General features: G+C 34.4%; 3 protein-coding genes across 9 annotated transcripts in view; 1 reads left to right on the top strand and 2 right to left on the bottom strand.

Annotated features, from left to right (window-relative positions):
• Positions 1-7667, top strand: part of LOC134533744 (ATP-dependent DNA/RNA helicase DHX36-like) — a 142882-nt gene extending 135215 nt beyond the window's left edge. For all 3 annotated transcript variants that reach the window (XM_063371356.1, XM_063371357.1, XM_063371355.1), the window contains exon 18: positions 1923-7667. In XM_063371356.1, the coding sequence (XP_063227426.1) occupies positions 1923-1977 (55 nt within the window). In that variant the 3' untranslated portion in view covers positions 1978-7667. The remainder of the gene's footprint in view (positions 1-1922) is intronic.
• LOC134533747 (uncharacterized) overlaps positions 1-15846 on the bottom strand; it is a 64832-nt gene that overhangs the window by 46892 nt on the left and 2094 nt on the right. For 2 of the 5 annotated variants that reach the window (XR_010075383.1, XR_010075384.1), the window contains exon 2: positions 9834-9933. The exons of the other annotated variants lie outside the window; for them this stretch is intronic. The gene's annotated coding sequence lies outside the window, so the exon portion shown is untranslated. The remainder of the gene's footprint in view (positions 1-9833; positions 9934-15846) is intronic. 5 annotated transcript variants of the gene reach the window in all.
• LOC134533746 (uncharacterized) lies at positions 12943-15711 on the bottom strand. Its single transcript, XM_063371360.1, has one exon. The coding sequence runs from the start codon at positions 15360-15362 to the stop codon at positions 13959-13961; it is 1404 nt and encodes a 467-aa protein (XP_063227430.1). The 5' UTR covers positions 15363-15711; the 3' UTR covers positions 12943-13958.

Raw genomic sequence — 15846 nt, 5'->3', positions numbered from 1 at the left:
TAACTCTTATACACACTGCAAGCCCCACTTAAATTTGCTTCCCAAATTTACTATGTGAATAAATTGGCGTTATCAGTTCAAGTAACCATTATTACTAAACTTACGGTTTCCTGTCGGGTAATTGCCATGTATTTTTAAGTACTATATACTAAATAATTTGACACCTCAGTTAAGATGAGTCATGAGTGGGGACCCAAAAAAAAAGTGAAGTGTGAAATTCATGATAGATGACAAGCTTTGGTGGTTTTAAATTTTTTTGCAGAATTGTAGCATTAGCTGAAGCCTGAAATTCGTGAAATATGACGAACTTGGATGGTTTTAAAATTTTTTTCAATATATTAGTATTATTGTGGACACACAAATTTTTTATTAAAAAAATATTTTTCTTATATTGTTTGATGTGATTTCATAGGTTTTTAACACAAGTGACAAATTTTGATATCAAAGTATTTTCATATCTTAAATGTACAATTTTATTTCTGCCATAACACAATTGATAGTATTGATGTATGTCCCAAATGCGCTGTGTGTAGCAATACACCAGGAATCTCCATATCTTTGGTTACTTGTGGAGGAGCAGGATGGGTTAGTTTACAAGTGAACTATGTTTACCTGGTGTTATGTCATTTGTTTGGGATGCGACATGACTTTTAAAAATTGTGAAAAATATTTTTGATTAACTTATTTTCTTTTTGTTTACATTTTTTGTTTGATAATTTTATAGTTTAGGTGGCCAATAAATGTTAATGGTATGAGATGTCATCTTACCCTGTGTTTACATTTATCTCTTTTGAAACATTATGTATGTAATGCTCAGTTTATGCCAGATGATAGTTGGTTTTGCTCTTTTATTTGTTACTTATCAAGTTGACTGTATGTTTAACAGTAACTATGTTATTTGTTAATTTTGTTTAGGTTTATAGAGTTTAACCACTTATTTCCAGAGATTTTTAGGGATAGTTAGTGTTGCTCAAAACTCTTGCTACAAAATAAAAAATGTTACATTGTAATATATTTAATGTATAGGCTATAGAATACAAATTTTTGTGATTAAAGGCATAATTAACATTAACTTCAATACACTGTTTTTTCACCTAATTTGTGTACTGCCTTTGGTCAGTTTTATTTAATGATTTTTGGGGTCTCTAGCCATAAGCCATGTAATATTTTTATACCACATGTTGCACACTACTGTACTTTATTTATCTGTACTTCCAAATATTCTCATGTTAAAATATTAAATACAATTTTCAAAATAGGTTTTGTTTTCTCGTAAACAAGTAGTTTTATGAATGATTAAACCACTGCCTGGTTTTTGCAAATTTTGGCATCTGGTTTATTGTTTTATTTACGTATTTGTATCATGTTAACCTGATATTACATTCCAGGTAAAATATTAATGTTAAATGACTAAATACCAATACTTCTTGTAAACATGTCACTTTCTGGTCATATGTGGCATATTTTGCAGTGTTTTTGTAATTTTTATCTTTTTTTTTGGGTTATTATTTTGCTGAAGAATATGTAAACCTATTTTTATTAATAGAGAAATTTTTTTGTGTAAAAAAAGGCATGTCAACATGACTTTTCCACAATCTAGTAAGTAAAATAAACAATCTTGACGAGGTATGTCTGTGTTCCCATCATGCCCACCAAACTCCCTCTGCCGCTGCTTGCTCTGATAAGCCCATTTCTTCTCAGTTTTAATCCATGTAGGCTGTCTGATGATGTACTTTTTTTTGTGTTATTACTGCAAATTAATGAAGTGTGCAGTTGGTGCAATGGTATCATCAAACGACTGATCCTGTAGACTGTCTACAATTTTGTTAAGAAAAAATAAATTATAGTTATATAAATGATGTCTGTGTAAATAGTGTGAATATTTTCTTCAGTCTTGTGATATTAATGTTTTCTTTTTTTAGGACTGTGATCAGTTTAATAGAAAGTGAAGACAAGAGGATGACAGTTGTTTCTTGAATGCAACTGGAAACAAAGACTGCTTATGGTGACAAGATTTACATTTTAGTTCAATACGTTATTTTAACATTCTTTTTAGGTCACTCAGTTGATATCTTTTTTATTGTATAGTTCCTGTTATTTTATTAATAACTATATTTATATTATCAGGAATCATTTAAGTCACGGTAGTGAAGGCAGTCGCTATATGTGTTAGTGCCTGGGGCAGTACTATCTTAAGCTGTTGCCCCCCCCACACACCCCCCTCCCACCTCCATCCACTTACCCCATCTATTTGTTGAACCGTAGTTACTGTTGTCTTGTATCACATAATGTCATCAGTTCTAAAAAATGTAATATTTTTAAAGGAGAGATTCATTTCGTTTGTTACTATGTTAAGGAAACCTAAAATATTTATGATTTATTTGTAAAACGTTTTTAGTTTCAAATACACTGCTCTAAAATAAATGCATTCAACAAAATCATTATCTAATAGTAACCAAACCTTTAAACAAATATTACTCAGTATAGCATTGTTGTTAATTTACTTAGAAAATAGTTTTATTACTGTAATTTATAATTGCATAATCATTGTGCCTGGCATTGACAAATTTGGTGATTACTTCTTCAAAGTGCAATTTGAGAGCTTTTTTGTTTTCAGTGTTAAGTTAGCCAATGTGGAAAGCTGCTGTTCCATCATGTATGGTCATAAAAGCGTTTTCATCAGTTTTAAATTGCTGAAACTTCTCTCTTCACTAGCAAAGTCACATGTACAGTAAACAAAACCCAGAGTGCAGTCCATAGATGGGTTTAAAAGTAAAGTATTTTCGTTTGGTACTATTAGTTTCAACGCTACAATTGGAGAGACATTTTCGTTTTTTGTTTCATTATCTATAATAGACCAAACATGAAGTAATTTTTTATACGATTCATCACCATTAATGTCCCGAAAACTTCAAGTTGGTCCCTTTTGGACAGTGTCAGAAATGTCGCGAGTCAGAAACGTCAATGCAAAGCAGCTTCGTGTTTCAAAACAAAGAAATACCTAAATAAATTACCTTGAAAATCCACATGCAATTATTACATTTCATTTTCATACAATGTCTGGAAACTAAAATCAAAAATGTCAACTACTAAATTCCAAAGTGTATGAAAAAACATCTCAATCTTGCAAAGCTTTTCACAAAATAACTTGGCAATGAGGTTCCCTTACCAAAATGTGATAATAAATTATCTTTATAAATTTGGTAAGTACAGCAGCCTAAATATCCAAATAACCATGCACCAATGCTTAATATTACTTTTTAAAAAACAATCCACAAACAAACTTATCAACCTAAATAAATATAACACATAAAATTTAAAGCTAGTGTATCAGCCATTTCAAACACATTGCTTTCTTAACAATACTATGTACTGTATAAAAAAACATGATTAGGCAACCTAAAATATATATTTCACTACTCTCACTAAAACAAAGTTGTGACCTATATATTTAATTTAAAAAGTATGGTTTTTCAACAGTCAAATTTCTCAGAGTTCTGGGGGGGGGGGGGGGGGGGGGCATTCGCAACATGTTTGTAGAAATAATTTATCCCGTTTAAATCCACTTTTGCACAATGTTCAAAATAGCACTTATGATTTCCTTCATTACTGTTACTCACAGGACAGAAAAATGTTTTATGTTTTTAAGGATTATCAAGTACAATCAGCTAAAAAAAATTAGCTGTGTCTGGTGTGAAAAAAGACTCCAAAGATGTTGTAAGAATGCTTGTCACTTAAATCTTAGCCAGGGAACTTACAATTACTTAGTGAAGAAAGCTTACTGTATTTACCCAAATGAAAGACTAAGATTTTTCACAAGCTTAGAGCATATAAATTTAAATTGCATATAAATTCAAATATGTCTTGCATTGGGGTATAAATATGAAATTACAACCGATGATAATTTATTTCCTACTTGCCACTTAAGTTAATGCTAAGCTACATCACAGACATTTTATTCCAGTCATCAACAATAACTGTGGAATTTTTAAATAGAGTTAACTCATGATTTCATAAACAATTAAATGAGCGGGCTTGGAATATTAGCATCACTCATATCGCACATCAGCTGTAATGTTTGTTTTATCAAATTTCCATGTATGAGTAATGTTCTTTTGATGAAAAAAGAATATGTGGATTTTGTCTTGCATTCGGATAAACACATACTTGTTTACACGAAGCAGTGTTTCATGGAAACACAGGCGCACACCCAGCCGATCGTGTCCACTATAAGAAACACACCCACAGAGCCCAAGTTGCTTTCCCCCAGCTGACGCACCCATCGACTTGGCACATGTCTATCTCACAGCACGCCTGGCCACAGTCTCCCCGGCTCCACCGGTATTCCGTGACAAACAGCTGACTCCGCTTGACGTCACGTACACCGTTAGTCCCACACTCGGCAGGCAGTCAAACAGACATCCGATGTAAATATAACAATAATCAAAATGGAACATACTTAAGTCATCTAAAATTTACGTAGCATTTTAATAAATTTATATTTACTACAAAATTGATAAAATCATTAAAATATGTAAACCAAATAACTAATTAAAAGAAATGTTCTTGTAGAAATGTCCCAACTTAATCTTGAAAATAAAAACTAAATTAAAAATAGTATTCTTACAAAAAATTACATAACAAAATTTTTAAAAAATATTTTAACTTAACATAATTACTTAAAAGGTTAATAATAATTCCTTTTAAATTTAAATGTTAAAACTACCTGTGCACACTGGTGACCTTCGTCACTTCAGGTGATATCACATAAAAATTCTACCTTCGTGTTGTGACTGCTAAGCAGTGAAAATTGTTTTTTTAGTGACATATTTAATGTATCAGTGACAGAAATAAACACGTTGCTGTTTTTAAGGTATTGAAAAGTAAAGAAAAAAATGCTTTGAAATTTTTGTTAGGTCAAATTTTCACTAGTGTCTCACGTATCAAACGAACAGGCCGGCAGAGCGTCAAATATGTGATAATGTCGGATAATAGGAAGGTAGTAAGAAAAATCCTATTAATGTCAAACTATGTTATATTTTTACTCATTACAACCGTATAATCATGTTTTACAACAAAACAAAAAAATTAACTGTAAAAAGTTCATTTCAGTATGGTAAAGTCAGAAGCAACATATGATATTCGACTATGCTTATGCTCGTAACTTGCAAGATTTTTGTATTGCATTGGGATGTTCAATAAGCCAAGGTCGGGTAAATGAGAGACTACTGTATAAAGATTTCAAAAATTAGAAAATACTGTTTTTAAGAAAAGCTACTCTTCTATTTGGGTACTTCAGATCTTAACCTTTATTAGCATTGAATAAAGGCTGAAAGTGGTAATTTATTTATTATTTTACGTTGTTACCAACATCTAGAAAGACTTAATATCAGTTGTAGTTCACAAATTGTGAGGTTTATCTGGCCTGTGTCTTGCAAATACTGACTTGTCACAGATGAGATATGATTGACTTGATTGGCTAATCTGAATGACTGCACCTTGGAATCGGTACACCCCACTTGGCAGTGAACACCCTTATACCTTGTCGGTGTGCTTGTATCTTCTACTTCTTAGCGAGGGAGTTACAAACACTATTTTACTGCTTGTTTGTACAGATGTTCAGTTTCAGTTTTTCTTTCAATTGTGTACTTTCATTTTTTTTATGTTCATTTGTTTAAAATTGACCTATTAAATTTTAAAAAAAATATTAAACAAATAAGTATTCAAGTCCCAGTGACAATGTCAGGCCACGGATAATTGAGAGTTGACGTTAATGTTTTTAAGTGTATTTATATTTAGAAAATCATTATAACGGTGAGTTTTGAGGGAGATTCCTGTTATTTTGTCCAGAAAAAAATGTAAGAGCATGGTTTCATATAATGTATTAGTTTTATGTCTTGTGGCTGATCAGAGAAGAAACAGTATTAAGTGTGGTGCTCATAAACTTTAGGTGTACTAGTTTTATTAGTAAAAGTATAAACTTTTAAGTTATTTTTTATTGTATTTTTTCTGAACTGTATAATAAGGTTTTTATTGTTGACTAACCTTACAATATTAGTATTGTGTTTATGTACGTGGTACTCATGATTCACTATGTAAGCTACATGAAACATTTTGGAATGTAATGGTACATACTATTTAGCTTTGGCATCCATGAATTTGCAGTAAAATTTGAATTATGTATCATGATTTCAGTTAAAGTATGTAATAGTGTTGAATGGTTAAGCTGCTTGTTATACTTAACCAAGCAAGAGATTAGCTGTATGTAATATTTCAACCTTTTGACCTACTTTTTATAATTAATAATTATTTTGCACATTCGTGCAGCTTCCTGAAACCCATGTACTGTAATTACTTTATTTTTGTTTATAAATTAGTGCTGTGTTTAGTGAAAACATTTTTACTCTGTTTTATGATGAATTATTTTACCATAATTTTGGTGGGTGTACTATGTGAAGCAGCTAGTTTAACTTAGTCACAGCACGTGTTCCAGTGAAAAAGTGCTGTTGTCATTTGTTAATGGTGTTCGGCAGTATTTTCTGCCTGGCATTTGGCTGTAAAGAATGGCTCTCAAAGTGCTGGTACCATTGGCTGTGGATATGAGTGGCAAGTAAGTGTGTGTGATCTCACACGCACTCTATTTGAGGTCCACTGCAGCTGTTGTGTGAGAACCATGGGCCTAAATCCATCATATTGTTACAATTACTGTGAGTTTTGTATTTAATAAGCCTATAAGTGTACTTCAGTCTCTGAACCACAAGTTTAATCAGAATGAACAGAAATACTATTTAAAAATTACACAAATAAATTTTTTTTTAAAATTGAAATTGTTAAGTATGAAGTAACTTTTTTTTTAATTAAAGGGATAAAAAAAAAGCACATTATCAATCATCTGTTGTCTGCTGTTCAAAGTTTAAACATTAAAAATATTTATTAAAATGTCAATATGATCTATATTGTCGGCTCATTATCTATTTCCTAGCCACATATCTAAGTTCTAGCTTGGTCTTGAGGACTAGCAGAGGAGGGGAAGCTAGGGTTATTGACGTAGACCAGCGTGATGTGTGGCGGCCCATGGTGGGAGGATAGTAGTTGCTTGCAAGGGGCAGGCATGAAGTATCGATGTCACTCGCTGATGGTGATGGCATTGTGGCAGGCCTGTAGAGGAGGGTTCATCGCACTGCGAGGCTCAACTATCTTACGAGCGGTTCATTTTAGCCATTCCTTCACAGATCATCTATTGTGGCAACTGCTTTGTTGACTTTCCACAGCCAAAGGACTTTTTTTTTGTTCAAACACGTCTGATGTTACATAGAAGACATGTTATTAAGAGGTTTATTTCATACATATACTTAAAAATATTGGTACTTGCTTACTCAACTGTGGCTTGTAAAATCCATACATTATTATTCATTAATTGTAAAGTACCTATGTCTTATATGGTCTATATTATTATTCATTGCATGTAATACATATATGAGCGTGCAAAATTTATCTTTACTCTTGTTATGAATTAGACTGAAAAATATTTTATATGTGGTAGTCTAAAGTTATAGCTTGAAAAATATATCTACACAATTTGAATTAGACTGAAAACTAATATTTTTATATGTGATTGTCTTAAGAACTTTGTAGTACATTATAGTTTTAATAAAGAAATCAGCAAAGTGATAGTTTGTAGTTTTTCTTTAGCATAGTAACTTCATTACATATTTTCTTTGTAGTATTGATCTGAAGGGAGTAGATCCATTCATTGAGAGAAACGTAAGGGAGGTGTACGCATATTTATATTTTATAACTGAGTGTAATTCATGTATAAATTGACTCATTGCGAAAGCATTTCAATTTAGGAATAATTGTACGTTTTTAAGAATAAAATGAGCATAGCCTATATAAGGCTATCACATCACTCAAGCTCTGATCCAATCAATACATTACACATTTTTGCAAATTTTAGTGTGAAAAATGAATAGTGGTATATGGAAACTATGTAATAATACTTAACACAGAACATAACAAATACATATCAAATTAATACATTGCGATACCTAATTTCCATTTTTGTCATGTACATTAGGTAAAATGTTAAGGGTCATTTCACCACCTTCGTTTAAGATTTTAAATTGAGCTTAAACACTCTGAAGCTTAGTTTAATAATGACACCTATTTTGGTAGACGAGGCCCGTTGACCAAATGTAGAATAGGTCATGGAGTGGGATCATTGGTACATAGAATTGGCCACCATAGACAGGGGTCCCAAAGAAAAGTCATCAATTAAATATGAATGTCATTTTCTAATGAATAAGTAGAGAGTACTATACAGAGCGCATGTGTGGATCAAAGAGAATTGAGGGGTACCCAAGTGGAAAACGCAAACTGAGAGCTAATTGTGTGTGTATAGGTTATTTCTGGATGGGAGAGTAGGACATTCAAACAACAAATGATTAATATCAACCAGAACGGTGTCAACCGCAGGAAGACTGGTCCTGGATGCCAAGTTTACGTAAATGATCAGGGGATTCATTGTGTGTAGTCTGGAGGGAGAATGATAAAACTGAAATAGCGCGGGGCTGATGTTCAAATATAATGTTATTGCGTTATTGGTCACTGTGCTATCCCAATATAGTTCTGTATATATTGTGCTGGCATACGTATCCTCTATCCTCGCCACATCATAGCCTATTCCTCCATGAGTAGTGTCTTTAAATAGAATATGATGAGTATGTTATGTGAAATTGCTGTCACCACCGCGCCTGTACATATAGCTAATATGGCAAGACGGTCAGCCATCTCATTACCCCGAATCCCAATATGACCTGGTATCCATATAATTTGTACCGCAATATGCAATTTGGACAGTTCCATACAAAGTTCTTTGATAAGCTATACTATGGGTTCCTTAGGTAGGGGGTAGGAATTATGAAAGTGGATTAAATTATGAGTCAGTAATAATGATGGGGTGATGTATGTTTTTCCAACGGACATACAGCAATGCATTATATACTGCATACGCCTCAGCATAGTAAATGGTGGTAATAAGTGGCAGCTAATATAACCCAGAGGTTTTATTATAACTATTATAAAAGGCTGCCCTGACAATATGGACCATTTTATATGTGTGTGTGTATATTGTTTTATATGAAAGTCTTCAATTCACAGTCTTATGGAGATCTTTTATGGTGATACTCGGAAGCTGCTCTTTATTGCCTATAACCATTATTTCCAACAGTTGATACATTATCTTATATGTATGTGCAACGATATCAAAGTAAACCGTCATTAGGATTAATATGTAACACCTGGCAGTATAAGGATTCTGGTATTGTCGAGTCCAACTTATCAACGGCTCTCGCGTAGCCGGCAGCATGGTAAGTCCGTGATCGTACCCAATTTTTCCCAAAAATATATTTCCAGTGCAGGTTGAGTACTTGAGGGTACGGCGGGTACTTGCACTTACTCCTTACTGTTCTTAAAAAATGGGGGATGTCCCATCACCTCACAAAGCTGGGCAGGTATTCTCTTAGGCCTATGACGGCCGGAGACATTACATGACTAGTTGCAGAGTCCGAGTTAAATGAAATGTTCTTTCAAAATGTTTAACACTTGGAGCCCGCAGGCAGCCTTGTGTGGACGAAATTGAAAAACAGCCTCGTGACTAGCTGAACACAATCAGCGTGGATCTATACATGTGGCACTTAAAGTACGAAATTTTTTGTAAAGAGCAAAATGGCTCGTAGAAAGACCAAAAATAATTAGTGAAACGACTGTCTGTGTCTGACCAAGCAGGTGAGGTCGACCACAAAGTAGATTGAAACCAATTTAAAACGACTTACTTTATTGCAGCGAACTCAATGTTGGCGCGAAGATGATGACTTCATGACATGCAGAGACGACCGACCTCGGCTCCTGGTGAGAGGCGACTGAGTTGGCCCCCTGTGGAGCCGTGTCACAAGGGGTCATTTTCGCACGCGAAGTGTGCAATGCACAGGAAACGAATCAGGCCAAGAGTTTAACATGGTCGCTCAGTAGTATGTAAATGTATGTCCGGGGACAGGTTTCAGGGTTGAGGTGCTGGTGCCGGGTCAATGACCGATTGCTCCGACGTCACGGCGGCCATCTTGGATGGATGTGACCTTGACCCTTGACCTTGAATTTGACCCTCAAAATTTCTCAAAATCCGCCAAAATTTACATTTTTGTGGAAAAAAATTCCGCCAAAAAATCTCAAAAAATTCCTCAATTCAAAAATCAGGATTTAGAAAATCCTCAAAAGTCATTTTGCCTTAGAAACCACGAAAATTCCTAATAGAGGCTTAAGCATCCTTGTCTACAGATTTCTCCAATAAATAATAAAGGCATTATTTCTATTGCTTCATTCCTATATGTAATCCCTGTTAGGGTATAATAGGAGATTTATCAATCTAGTAATATTTTATCTTCAAATCATATAATCTTTATATTAACTTATTTTCAAAAGGTTTATCGGGGTTAGTGAGAGATTATATTGACTTGTCCCCATAGTTAATGTTATATGCATATTATATATCTTCATGTAAGATTAATTTCCTCTATCCAAATAAATGTTAAAGTAAACATAATAAATAATATTAAACAAAAATTTTCTTCTTTCTTCAGAATCTTCTGAATATATACCATCACCAAAAATTATAATAAATATTTTCTTCACCTAAAATGGATTTTAGACTATTATATTTATCACATCTTGAAAGTGAACAAATTTTCCTTCTTGCTTCAAACCTTAGTTATATTCCATAACCAGAACTAAATTTTCTTCATCTATATTTAGAGTTTATCTTCATAATGTTTATCACATAAATCAACTGGAGAGAAAATCCTCTAAAATTTTCTTACAGTCAATCTTCATCGCTGTCCGTTTCCACAGATGCATACCACCGGTCAAATTCTTCTAACCGTTTCCCCATTTCTGTTACTAGGTTTCTCCAAATTTCAAAAGAATTCTTATTATGGATAAGACTTCGAAGATCTTTAAAGTCATATCCTAGTGTCAGTAATTCTTGAGTATAGTTTTCTCTGATATCTTCTGTCTTCTTACATTGATTTAAAACATGCAGTACTGTATCTTCTACTTCACAAATCTGACAAAGAGGTGACTGTACTAATCCAAGTGAATAGAGTTTTGATTTAAAATTTCCGTGGCCACTGAGAAATTGCGATACATAATAGTCCGGTGTGATCCACCGACATTTAAGTCTTGCGTTAATGTCAGGTATAATATTGTACGTATGTCTTCCTGTTGTTGAGGAGTCCCAAGCTTCCTGCCATCTTGATATAACATTCCGCCGAAGTTCCTTCTTCTCTGCCACAGAGATCTTCCTATCCCTATTTAACTGGGATACTTGCCCACGTTCATATATAACTAGGTCAATGGGTATGAGTCCGGCTATAACTAGGAGTGCATCTGTTGAAATTGTTCTATAAGATTTAGTTATAGCAATAAGTACAGTTCGTTGGCTGGATAATAAAGTTCTTCGAGGATGAACTTGACAAGCAATGCGACTCCAAGCACCAGCTGCATATGTTAAAATACTCACATAAACTCCTTTATAAATAATCTCTAGGGTCTTATAGTTTAAGCCCCAATTAACAGGTGTAGTAGATCGTAATCGGTGGAATAATATTGCAGATTTCTTCGTTATGTACTTGATATGCTCGTGGAATCGGAATCCAGTCCCAATCTGTACTCCCAAATATTTAACAAGTTGTTTAATTCTTACAACACGTCCCTCGTAGCGAACTGTGGGAGGTCTATTAACACTAAGTTTACCCTTGAGTAAAATACCTTCCATTTTTTCTGGAGCAATCTTTAGTTTAGAAGCAGTTGCCCATTGGTGAACAATACCTAAAGCCTCTTCAGACTTCTTTTCTAACATGAATCTTGAATTAGCAGGGATTAATAAAAATCCATCATCGGCGTAGCCGTATATGACACAATCTTCTGGTAACTCTTCTCTAAGAAGTGGATCAAATAGCACATTCCAAAGAAGTGGACCAAGAACTGAGCCTTGAGGACAGCCTTTGGTTAATGTCTTATTATATACTACGTGTCCCTGTTGACATGTACATTCTCTATCACATAAGAAATCAAGTATCACTTTATAAATGTTTGAGGGACACCTCAGTTGCTTCAATCGAAACATAATCTGGGGCCACCAAGCATTGTCGAAGGCCCCAGATATGTCGATTGTTATTCCCATTATATATTCATAAGAACTTGATTCAACTGTAGAAAGCACATCCATCAGAGCCAGCTCTGTACTTTTGCCTCTGCGAAATCCATATTGGCGATTATGTAAACCATGAACTTTCTCCAAGTAAGCATGTAGTCTTTTACTTATTAGGCGCTCATATATTTTACCCAAAATGGGTAACATAGTAAGAGGCCTGTAAGATTTAACCAGCGAAGGGTCCTTCCCATATCCTTTGTATATAACTTTCAATAAACCCTTTTTCCAGGCACTGGGGAAAACTTCTTGGAGCAAGGCCCTATTATACATTTTCAACAATACATCTTCCATTCTAGTATATACTCTCCAGAGCATTTCTACAGTTACATTATCCAGTCCAGGTGCTTTCTTCGGCTTTAGCTCCTTTATAATTTTCCTTAACTCCTGTATTGTAAACTCAGGTATGGGAAGAGTAGCAGGAACTTGATTCATTTCTTCCCTCTTCTGTTTGCATAATTCATCCTCGTCTGCAGAACAATCATCCGGTAGAAGTCCATCCAGAATAATTTTTAAATTCTTTGATATAGAGCATATCTGTAATCCATCAACAACAAGGCCTGGTATTTCTGTAGGAAGCTTATTCTTCTCAGCACATAGTCGATATATTACACCCCAAGGATCTTCATTTCCTTTCTTGGTAACTAAATTAAGCCAAGATGATCTTCTTTTTTCTCTAATTAACATCTTGTATTTTTTCTTCGTATCTTTATAATTTTCTTTAAGTGTGTGCATTACTTCATAAGTCCACATCTGTTTCAATTTTCTTCTTAAATTTTTAAGTTTGATCCTTAGTTTCTCAAGTTCATCATCCCACCAGGGATGTTCAGGGCTTTTGGGGTGCAGAACTTTAGAGTATTTTTCAAATAGTTCAATTATTAATGCAGTTACATTATGAACAAATAATTCTATATCGTCAGGAGTATCTTCCAGTAATATTTGCGATCTTCTGCATAAATCCTTATCAAATAACCGCCAGTTAATAGCTCTATGAGAGTATCTTTTCCTATAGGCTTGATATATTACATCTTCAGCATCCAGGTTTATTTGAAATAGAATTAATCGATGATCACTACTACTCTCCTGGCATACAGTCCACTCCGAAATCTTAGGATAAGTCCTTCTGTCGCAAATAGTTACATCAATATAAGTCTCAGTATCCCATGCCGGTGAAACATATGTAGGGAGTGTGCCAACTCTATTTAATACTTCTAGTTCATTTGCAATAAGTAGATTGTTAACTTCTTCTCCCTTATCATCTGTAATAGGAGAGTTCCATAATGCAGATTTGGCATTTAAATCAGCAGAGAATAATACTCTAGATTTCTTAAGTACATCCATTATCTTCTGCCAATGTTCCAGATGTACTGATATATCATCTGAAAATTTAAAATATGAAGAAACCAGATTAATCTTAAAGATTCCACAATCGACTAATAAACATACATGGTATTGATTTGTCAGTCCTGCTAATGGCATACAGGTTAATCTTTGATTTCGAATCCAAATAGCAGCTTGAGGATGTTCACCTGCACATATTATCTTGCCAGGTATGCCAACAATCTTCCCACGAACACAATATGATTCTTGAAGCATTAGAATATCAAGATCCTTGTCTTGAGCAATTTGAATTAATTCATTAGTTACCACAGCAGATCTTTGCATGTTCAACTGTCCAATTTTAATAATTTGTTGTCTATTCATATGTTATCTTTTCTTGTTCTTTTTTGAGAAATCTTTTATATACCGGGCATTCCGTAGAATCTACTCTGTGACAATATTCCCGATTTTCCTTTCTACAATTAATACATTTATCACCATCTTGTTTCTTTCCACATTCCTGATATTTATGTCCCTGTTCGCTGCATATCGAACAGGTTAAATTTCCATGGCATTTAGAGGCTATATGACCATATGATTGGCATTTATAACAGCGAGATACAGATATGAAGTCCTTAAAATGGCATGATGAAAATCCAATATATATAGATGATTTTCTCTTCAGAAGACTTCTTATTTTAGGTGTTATCTCTACTATCATGTGTATTCTGTCTGTATTATCCTTACGTACACGTTTAGTTCTTACTTGGAAATCTTTGATAAACTCTTCCTTAGAAATATCCATTTCTGAGAGATTTTGTTCATAAAGGTCTTCTGAAAAATTTTTAGAGTCATACTCTTTGGGCACATCAAAAATTATAATTTTTGGACCCCTTGACTTAGGTTTTTCAACCCGAATCCCCGATTTCTTGAATCTTTCATCCTTCAATAATTTCGCAATAGTTTCCTTATCTTCAGATTCTATAAGAATCCCTCCTCTTGAGATCTTCCGAATACTCTGGAACTGCATTTTCTCTTTGATAGGATTAATTATTCTTAGAAGATCCTTTTTTGTACCTTCACTTGTTTGATCTTCCTTTTCAGGAAGAACAAACACAATTTCCTTCTTTGGCTTCAACATAGGCCATTCTGTTGTTTCGTCAATTTTCCCACTTATCAAGGTAGATGAATAAGTTGGTCCAGCAGTAACAGCTCGTGAGGCCATCTGTTGTTGGGTTTCAATAATACCCTTCATTTTTGCATTATCAAGTAATACTCTGTCTACTAATCCTTTTAATTCCACAATTCTTGGAAGCATATAGTTTGTAGCACTCTTGTTTACCTTAGAAATCTCAGTAGTTGAGTAGTAAGTAAGATCTTTAACAAGTTTTTCAGCTTGAAATAACAATTGTTGCTCATCCCAGTTTGTTGAATCTAAAGATTCAATTTGACTAATATCTTTATCAGCATGTTTCTTCTGCATTTCTTCACTCAAAATATCTTTTAGCATTAGTCCTACGACTGCACGATCTTGTCCATAGATAATGGGCCATATATTTACAATCCATTTTCTTTCTTCTCGACCAGGAGTTCCAATACTTGCCAAATTAATATTTGGTTCCAGCAGTTTGTCCACCAATACAGTAATTTTCTTTGCATCCAGATTTTTTCCAATTATGGCATCAGCCATTGCCTTCCGTCTTTCTGACCAATCGCCTTGAAAAGGCGCACTAGGAGGTTCCAATAGGTCTTCGAACCATTTCTTCTGTTCTTGTGTCATTATGTGCCGGACAATGGACTGTTCAGTTTATCGGTACTATTGACCGTCAGGTCTCTGCTTACTGCAGTGGGTTTTAAACCCCCGACCTGCTGCCCTCTTAGCCGTTGTTGGAGCTTATGGCGGCAAAGCTCACGCTCTCAACTGTAAATAAACCAGCTGGCCGACTTATTGCCAACAATCGTTGCCACCCATTGGCCCAACGATGAGGGGGGGCAGAGTCCACAACCTCTTAATTCAATTCAATTCAATTCGTAGCCAAACCGTCCGGTACTACGAACGAATCTCAATTTCAGAGATCGCAATAGTCACCAGGCGGTATGGAGGTTTAGCTCGAGGTAATGAACAGTCCAGTGGGAGATACCCTTGTCTACAGCCTCCAGTAAGCCTCTGATGTCATCTAGGATTATGACCGCCATCTTGGATTATGTCGTCACCGTTGCAATTTCCGTTACGTCCGCCATCTTGAAAATCTTTATTTATTATC

Source organism: Bacillus rossius, chromosome 7 (genome assembly GCF_032445375.1).
Source record: "Bacillus rossius redtenbacheri isolate Brsri chromosome 7, Brsri_v3, whole genome shotgun sequence".
Classification (NCBI taxonomy): Eukaryota; Metazoa; Arthropoda; class Insecta; order Phasmatodea; family Bacillidae; genus Bacillus; species Bacillus rossius.
The sequence above is the reverse complement of the archived record's forward strand: the minus strand, read 5'-3'. Positions and strand labels throughout refer to the sequence as shown.

Coding starts and splice junctions, on each gene's coding strand:
- LOC134533746 (XM_063371360.1), bottom strand. CDS start 15,362: ATGACACAAGAACAGAAGAAATGGTTCGAAGACCTATTGGAACCTCCT.